This window comes from Nicotiana sylvestris, chromosome 12 (assembly GCF_000393655.2).
Source record: "Nicotiana sylvestris chromosome 12, ASM39365v2, whole genome shotgun sequence".
Lineage (NCBI taxonomy): Eukaryota > Viridiplantae > Streptophyta > Magnoliopsida > Solanales > Solanaceae > Nicotiana > Nicotiana sylvestris.
Genome location: NC_091068.1, coordinates 14866709 through 14876125, shown reverse-complemented (window position 1 = coordinate 14876125; position 9417 = coordinate 14866709). Strand labels below are relative to the sequence as shown.

The 9417-nt window shown below is 42.8% G+C and overlaps 1 protein-coding gene across 1 annotated transcript; it reads right to left on the bottom strand.

Moving 5' to 3' along the window:
• Positions 1–7481: 7481 nt before the first annotated feature.
• Positions 7482–8267, bottom strand: LOC104247841 (uncharacterized). Its single transcript, XM_070163327.1, has one exon. It carries the CDS (start codon positions 8265–8267, stop codon positions 7482–7484), a length of 786 nt encoding a protein of 261 aa, XP_070019428.1.
• Positions 8268–9417: the final 1150 nt, after the last annotated feature.

Genomic DNA, 9417 nt, shown 5'->3' with positions numbered 1-9417 from the left:
TGTGTCCGTAGTGCTTATCAACTTTTCTTATGAAGCAGGTTTTGCTTAGGCGACCTTTTCAGTTTCTTTGAGACACTTTGTTCGCTTTATCAAATGAGATCACAGATGGATTTGTGCCTTCGTCAATGCCATATATGCTCCAAATTGTGCTTGACATTACAGGGAAACTATATCCAGTTTTGCAGCCCTTTCTTTGCTTCGATTTTGATGCAGGATTAGACCGAAAGGGACTCAAAGAAAAATTATGGGTAAAAATAGAATAATAATTGGAAGCGAAAAAGAACTGTGCTTAAACAAAAGGTGTCCCTTTCTGGGAAAGGAATATGGAGACTTATCTGGAGGTATGTGCCGACTTCAATGAATGATGACATGCATTTTGGACTGGACGCCTAATCTGTCTAAGCCGTCTAATTCTCAAAATCTGCCGCAAATGCTCATCTTGAATTTGTCTTGGTTGTGCTCATGCCGGAGAATCGAAGACCCTTATTCGGCTAGTAACGCCCTTTGCAGGTTTTTGCTAACTAACCTCTCTCATTTCTCTACTAATCGTCGCCTTATGGTGCCCATCTGGGTTTTCACCAATAAGACTCTCTCATCTCTTTGTTCACTGTTGCCTTATAGTGCCCGTACGGGTTTTCACTGATAAGACTCTCTCATTTTTTTATTAAGATACTGCATAAGGGAGGTTACCCAACGCCCTTGGCATGTGAACTTCAAACATTCTCAAACACATTGATCAGAAGCTCTTGAAAGGTAAAAAGGCGAAATGAACCTTGAAACGAATTACAACTTTTGGAAACCGTTTTTTAGAAAAACCGTGAAATAAAACAAACTTCTACCCTAGTTTTGGAGTACTAGGAATATGGGTTTTTTGTTCTGATGGGACCGAACCCAGGGTAAGGTTGCCTACGTATCCTTTCGGAACCACATCTCACGTAGTTCCCTGCAAGGATTTTTTTTGTTGTTTTTTCCTTTTTTTTCCAAGTACACAAGTAGACAAATACGTATCAAAAGGCTTAACAAAAGGGTGACACCTATTTGGAGTAGCAAGAAAATGATAGCCTTTGTCACTTCAATTTGAGAAAATCAATGCGTGAAATTCTACAGTGGGTATATATCAGATATAATATCTTTTGACTGCATCTGCGTTAATAGTCATGTATGGTACCCGTCTTTCTTCATCTACCAAGTGCAAGGCCCCTTTTGGTAACACTTTCTTGATGATGTAGGGTCCTTGCCAGTTCGGGGGCGAACTTTCCTTTAGCTTCCACCTGGTGCGGAATGATGCATTTCAACACCAACTGGCCTACCTCAAACTACCTTGGGCACACTTTCTTATTGTAAGCGCGTGCCATTCTTTGCTAGTACAACTGGCCAAAACACACTGCTGCAAGCCGTTTTTCATCGATCAACGTCAGTTGTTCTAATCGGGTCTTGACCCACTCAGTGTGTTTAATCTCTGATTCCGTAATAATTCGGAGAGAGGGAATTTCAACTTCAACGGGTATCACAGCTTCAGTTCCATATACAAGGAGATACGGAGTTGCACCAGTAGATGTGCGAACAGTCGTACGGTATACCAAAAGAGCAAAAGGTAGCATTTCATGCCATTGCCTGGAACCTTGGATCATCTTCCGAAGAATCTTCTTGATGTTCTTGTTTGCCGCTTCAACGACTCCATTGGCTTTTGGCAGTAAGGGGTAGAATGGCGATGCATGATTTTAAATTGTTCACATACCTCCTTCATCAAATGACTATTTAGATTGGCTGCATTGTCAGTGATAATAGTCTTTGGGATACCAAAGCAACAGATGATGTTGGAGTGAACAAAATCTACCACTGCTTTCTTGATGACTGCTTTGAAAGTGACGGCCTTCACCCACTTGGTGAAGTAATCAATTGCAACCAAAATGAATCTATGCCCATTTGAAGCCTTTGGCTCGATCGGCGCAATGACATCCATTCCCCAAGCAACAAATGACCAAGGAGAGGACATGGGATGCAACTCCGAAGGAGGCGAGTGAATCAGATCACCATGAATCTGGCATTGGTGACACTTGCGAACAAATCTGAAGCAATCTCGCTCCATAGTAAGCCAATAATACCCTGCCCGCAGAATCTTCTTTGCCAAAACATATCCATTCATGTGAGGTCCGCATACCCCTGAATGCACTTCACTCATGATCCGCTCTTCTTCTGTAGCACCTATGCATCTCAACAAGTTTAAATTTGGGGTCCTCTTGTACAGAATTTCCCCATTCAAGAAGAAACCATTGGCAAGCCGCCTTATAGTTCTTTTTTGATCTCCTTTGGCATGCTCTGGATATTCTCTTGTTTTTAGGAATCGGTTGATGTCGTGATACCATGGTTCACCATCTGGTTCCATCTCGATTGTATTGCAGTAACCGTTTTGATTCCGAACTTGGATTTCTAGTGGGTCAACATGAGTGTTGCCTGGATAAGGGAGCATCGAGGCTAAAGTGGCCAAGGCATCGGCTAGCTCGTTGTGAAACCTGAGAATGCACCTGAACTCGATGGATCTAAATCTTTTGCTCAAGTCTTACACACATTGTCTGTACGGAATAACCTTGATGTCTCGAGTCTCCCATTCACCTTGGGCTTGCCGGATAATCAAGTCAGAATCTCCCATAACCAATAGTTCATGCACATCCAGATCGATTGCCATTTTCAAACCCATGATACAAGCTTCGTATTTTGCCGTATTATTGGTACAGGAGAACCAAAGTCGGGCTGTTGCAAGGTAATGATGTCCAATAGGTGAGATGAGGATTGCCCCGATCCCAACTCCTTTGATGTTTATAGCCCCATCAAAATACATTTTCCATACAGGGTGATCATCTGAAACTACTTCCTCTATTGAGTTGACCTCTTTGTCTGGGAAGTATGTGCTAAGTGGCCTGTACTCATCATCAACTGGATTCTCTACCAAATGATCTGCCAAAGCCTGTGCTTTCATCGCGGTGCGAGTGACATAGACGATGTCGAACTCTGTGAGCAGGATTTGCCATTTTGCGAGCCTGCCAGTGGGCATTGGCTTTTGGAAGATGTACTTCAAAGGATCCATTATGGATATAAGGTAAGTAGTGTAGGCCAAAAGATAATGTCTCAGCTTCTGAGCGACCCAAGTCAAGGCACAACATGTCCTTTCTAAAAAGGTGTACTTAACCTCATAATTGGTGAACTTCTTGCTCAAATAGTAGATTGCCTGTTCCTTTTTGCCTGTTGCATCATGTTGCCCCAGAACACATCCAAAGGAATTATCCATCACTGATAGATATAAAAACAAAGGCTTACCAGGTTCAGGTGGGACCAGTACAGGGGGTTTTGACAGATAATCTTTGATCCTGTCAAAGGCTTTTTGGTAATCGTCCATCCACTTGATAGCGACATCCTTTTTAGAAACTTAAAAATGGGCTCGCATATGGTTGTGAGCTGAGAAATGAACCTACTGATGTAGTTCAACCTCCCGAGTAAACTCATAACTTCCTTTTTGTTCTTCGGAGGTGGCAAATCTCGAATGGATTTTATCTTAGATGGATCCAGTTCAATGCCTCTTCGGCTGACTATAAAACTGAGGAGTTTCCCAGAAGGAACCCCAAATGCACATTTGGCTGGATTAAGCTTAAGGTCATACCTTCGAAGCTGTTCGAAGAACTTTTTCAAATCGCACACGTGATCAGCCTGTGTCTTTGATTTTATGATGACATCATCGATATATACTTCAATCTCTTTATGCATCATGTCGTGAAAAATGGTGGCCATGGCCCTCATGTAATGGCATGACCCTGTAACAATAAGTACCCCATGGAGTGGTAAAAGCGGTTTTTTCTGCATCATCTTCATCCATTAGAATTTGGTGGTACCCAGCATAGCAATCCACGAATGATTGTATCTCATTCTTTGCGCAATTATCTACAAGAATATGGATATTTGGCAAAGGAAAATTATCCTTTCAACTTGCTTTGTTCAGGTCCCTGTAGTCAACACAGACTCTGGTCTTTCCATCCTTCTTCGGCACATGCACAACATTCGCCACCCAGGTGGTGTATCGGACAGCTCTGATCACATTGGCGTTCAGTTGCTTCATTATTTCCTCTTTGATTTTGTCACTCACATCTGTTTTAAATTTCCGTTGCTTTTGTTGGACTGGTGGAAAATCAGGATAAGTAGGAAGCTCATGAACCACTAGATCGACACTTAAACCCGACATATCATTGTAAGACCAAGCAAACACATCTCTGTATTCAAATAAAAGTTGAATCAAGGCATATCTGGTTTTCTGTTCGGTGTGAATTCTTATCTTCATTTCTCTAATTTCTTCAAGACTTCCGATATTAATTGGCTCAGTTTCATTGATGTTGGTCTTAGGCTTGTTTTCAAATTATTCCAACTCTCTTTTTATTTCCTCAACAACCTCATCTTCATCATATTCCATATCTTGATGCATTATTTCGATATTAGACAGCTTTTTAAGATCTGGGCGTGAATTGCTCATGCATGTCATGTTATTAAAGCCGACATTAAAAAAATTGAAATGGAAATAAAATGACAGGAATTAGGAAAAGGGAAAGATACAAAACTTAATACGAAGCTGAACTGCATTTCATTGAATTCGAAAGGATAGAAGAGTTAACATTAAAATTAAACAATCACACTAAGTTGTTTGGATTACAACCCTGAAAGTAACCCAAAAATACAAAAAAGAAGCTACAAAAGCAAACTACCAAGACTCCTTCCTTGTGGGGAGATGAGTTGCTTCCCAGTTGGTGAGCATGGTGTCTAGGTCAATTAGTTGCTTATCGGCACGACTAGTGCCTTCACCGGCCTAGATCATATTCACTTTAGAAAACATCTGGCTGAGGCCATGGAAAATTTCATCAATGTTTCATGCGCCGAGGAATTTTGAACCTCTTGGAGTCGTGGCTTGACAAAAGTGTAGAAAATGTGAGGGATAGGTTGTTGCAAGACCCATCCATGCATTTTGTGGTGCTTGGCTTTGTTTTTGTCTGCTTGTGTTGGCCTGAAGCCTAAATCAAAAGTACCCCGGTTAGCGAACGGAGAAATAGGCTCTGAAATTCCTTGCAATGATGCCCCAAGCCTTTCCCTGGCTCATAACCTTGTCTCATCATATCCGCAGCCACCATTATAGATGTGGTGGAAAGAGGAGGATGTAGAATGGGCTTTCCTTCCTCAACATGGTCCACAGAAACCACTTCAAAAGCTTGATAGACAATGGACTCACACCCTTCCTTGGCCTCAATGCACGAGATTAACGGGTCTTTATAAATGGATGACTCGTCTTCTCCGTGAACAATAATATCTTGCCTATTGTGTTCGAACTTGACCATCTGATGCAATGTGGATGGCACAGCTCGAGCCATATGGATCCATGGCCTTCCAAGAAGAAAGTTATAAGAAGTGTCCATGTCCACTACTTGGAAGACAATTTCAAAATGAACCGGCCCAATCGTCATAGTGAGGTTGATCTCCCCAATGGTATCTCTCGCTAAACCGTCAAAAGCCCGGATGCAAACATTGCTGGGTCGGATTCTGTCTGTGTTGATCTTCATTCCTTGCAAAGTAGAGAGAGAGCATACATCTACACTCGAGCCTCCATCGACCATGACTCGCTTTACATAATGCCCCTCACATTTGACGACCAGGTGCAAAGCTCTATTGTGCCCGGCTCCTTTCTCGGGAAGTTCATCATCAGTAAAGGAGATTCTGTATACCTCGAAAAATCTATTAGCCATCTTCTCCAACTCATTCACTGTGGTTTTCTCTGAGACATGTGCCTCATTTAAGGTCTTGATTAGTACACGAGCATGCTCTTTTGAGTGTAGGAGCAGAGATAGTAGAGAGCTTTGGGCATGAGTCTTTCTTAGCTGTTCAACGATTGAGTAGTCATGAACTTTCATCTTTTTCAAAAACTCTTCTGCCTCTTCTTCCGTCGTAGATTTCTTTATTGGCAATTGTCCCTCTCTGATTTGCTTGGCCTTCCTCAACACCTCTGGATAGTAACACCTCCCTGATCGAGTCAAACCTCCAGTTTCTCCCACTTCTTCTATGATTTCCTTGCCTTTGTACGTCATCATAGTTTTGTTGTAGTTCCAAGGAATGGTATTTGTATTTGTCACAGGGGGTTGCATGGCAGGTCTGATTATGATCGGCTCTGTTATACCGTTTGTACTGCCCTGTTTCTGCCTTGTGATGGGGTGACCTCCAAGGACATACAACCTTGGGCTTGGAACATTAGAGCTAACTTCCAATCTCGTGACCTTGGGAACAAATAAAGTTACATTTTCTGAACTCGGGGCGCCTTTCACAAATAATGGCACATCTTGGATCGGACTTACATCCTATTTGGTTCCCTCTTGAATTGTTCCCACGGTGATCTCTGCCCGATTAAATGGCCTGCATTCCAGATCTCGTCCAATCATTCCTACAAAATGAACATCGTTGTGTGTTGGCAATGGGTTGTTTGTAACATTGGGAAGTTCTTCGCCATTTGTTACCACAATTAACTTTTCAGTGATGAGTCTTTCTATAGCTCTTTTTAGAGTCCAACAGTCATCCGTGTTATACCCCGGGGCACCTGAATGATATTCACATCTAGCATTTGCTTGAAATTCATGTGAATCGGGATGCATATGGTGGGGAGCGATGGGTCCAATCACGCCCATCTGTTTCAGCTTCCGGAAAAGACTAGAGTATGGTTCAGCCAATGGGGTGAATTTTTCCACCGGCCTGTACTCTCGACCGTAATCCTGCCTGGGACGAGCATTGTAGGGTGCCCGAAAATTTTGTTGCTGAGGTGGGGGGTCCCTTGGAGCTGGTGCCTGTACCTATCGATTGGGAGGCCGAGCATATGATTGAGCATTGAACACTGTATATTGCGGTGGGCCCACAGAGTATTGAGGAATCGGCGGGGGATAATAATGTTGAGGGTAGCTGGATTGCCCCTGCTGAACTTACACATAATGGTGCGATGCCCCTCTTTGAAACTCCCTAGATCCCGAAGCCATCATGGACCCTTCATCTCTCTTCTTTCTATTTGTCAAACCTCCCGACCCAGTTTGGATAGCTTGGGTGGTGGCTTTGATAGCAGCTTGACTTGCAATTCTACCGGTCTTGAGGCCATTTTCGACCATCTCCCCTATTTTGATTGCTTCTGGAAAAGGTCTACCCATCGCAGACATCATGTTCTGAAAGTAATCAGGCTCTTGAGATTCCTGAAAAACAATGATCAACTCGTGGTTATCCATGGGTGGCTTAACTCTAGACGCTTGCTCCCTCCACTCGATGGCATATTCCCTAAAACTTTCGGTCGGCTTTTTCTTCATATTGGACAAAGAATTACGATCCAGCACAATATCAATGTTGTATTGGAATTGTTTGACGAAGTCCTGGGCCATGTTGTCCCAGACATGCCAGTGAGAGATTTCCTGGTCAATGAACCACTAAGAGGCTACCCCTATAAGACTTTCTCCAAAATATTCCATCAACAATTCTTCTCTTCCGCCTGCACCCCTCAGCTTGTTGCAGTACCTTTTCAAGTGGGCGATAGGGTCACCGTGTCCATCATACTTCTCGAATTTTGGGGTCTTGAAACCTGGTGGCAAATGGATGTTAGGGAACATACACAGATCATTGAACGAGACACTTTTGTGACCACCTATTCCCTGTATGTTCTTTATGTTTTGTTCAAGACTTTTCACTTTCCTGGCCATCTCATCCGGCACACTTGTCTTTGCAAGCTTTTCATTTTCCGCTGGTGACTCGTACTGAGGAGTCTGATTGTAGGGAGCTGAGGCCCTGAAAGCCATATTTAGGGAGTAGTATTGGCTATCATAAACCTGAGGTAGTGGCTCGTTGTTGGGTCTCGTCACAGGTGGTGGCGGTGGTATTGTATATACCGGTGCGCCAGACACAACTAGAGTGGTGTTCCTAAACGGTGCGACTGGAGGTCGCATATTAAAAGTACCGGGGGCAGCATGGAGGCTATAGTTTGGCACATAGCCTGGTGCTAGAATGGGATCGCTCGTTGCATGGAGCGGTGTCTGAGTAGCCTGGGGTATGGTGGATGTTCCCTCTGAAGGACCCTGGGGTGGAGGTCGACCGAAAACCCAAGCTTGATATACATCTGACAGTTGTTGTCTCAATTTTCGTATTTCTTTCGACTCTTGCTCAACTGACTGACCCAGCGGATTGTCACTGACCAACTCGATTTCATCGTTGTTATCCATTACTACTGGTCCCTTAGATCTTGTGAAGTAATGATGTGTTGCTAGATTCACCACAAACCGACCACCTTAAACTTACTCTCTATAAGGGACAACAAACGTGTTAGGGTTAGACATTTTATAGATATGAATTACACATAACATGCCATGCTCCTAACATCATCACTGTTTCTAAAATACATTTTGGAAGGCTTCATATTTCATTCCGGCTTATCAAGTTGCTTCTTATTGGCGCCTACCCCCTCTTTTTTTTTTCTTTTTTTATCAAGTTACACTCCCCCCATTTTGATCCCAGCTTAGATTCATTGAAAAATATTTTGATCGAACCTTTTGTGTGTTGCCTACGTATCATGTCGCCGCATGAATCAGATCATTACGTAGTTCAGGGACATGACCTTTTTTTTTTACAAAACAAACATCTTTTGGGTTCATTTTCGAATTTTTCTAAACAAAATCTTTTTCATATATATATATATATATATATATATATATTATTTTTATACAAGACTCAAGAAGAAGCAATTACATAAAGATAAACAAGACCAGACTTGACTCAAATAGACTTTTTAGGATAAAAGGCAAAACAACGAGACTCAAAACACGAAAAAGACTCTTACAGGATCAAGAATAACAAAGGACTGATAACTTAAAAAAAGGACTTTGATCTTTGCAGTAGAAATCCACCAGAATCGCTGTAATCAAGGCGTTTTTTCCTGCGGCTGACCCCCAACATTGCGGTATATTCTTTCCAGGTCTGCAGATATATGACGAGCAACGTTCAATTATACTTCTGCAAACCGCTTAGGCGTCATTCCCTGACAACTCCTGCATGCTCTTGAGGTATATGTGGCTACCTCGAGGATCTTTCCCTTAATGTATTCCTGAACCACATGCAACTCTTGATTTTGCTGACCACGGGTCTCAGCTAGATCCAGCGCATCCTGCTCGCGGTCCAAGGCCATATCTTTCTGGCTCCGAACTTCTAGCAACTCTACTTCTAACTGATTGATCACCTTTTGGTAGTCATGCCTTTCTATTTCAAACTCCACGATCTGGCTCTCCTTGCTTGACTCAACTTCCCCTATATGATCCCGCAGATCTTGTATTAATGGAGCAAAACCTCTACGCTTGATCACGGACTACCCTGAACTGG

Bases quoted from the DNA above. Each gene is read 5' to 3' on its own strand.
- LOC104247841 (XM_070163327.1), bottom strand. From the start codon at position 8,267: ATGGATAACAACGATGAAATCGAGTTGGTCAGTGACAATCCGCTGGGT.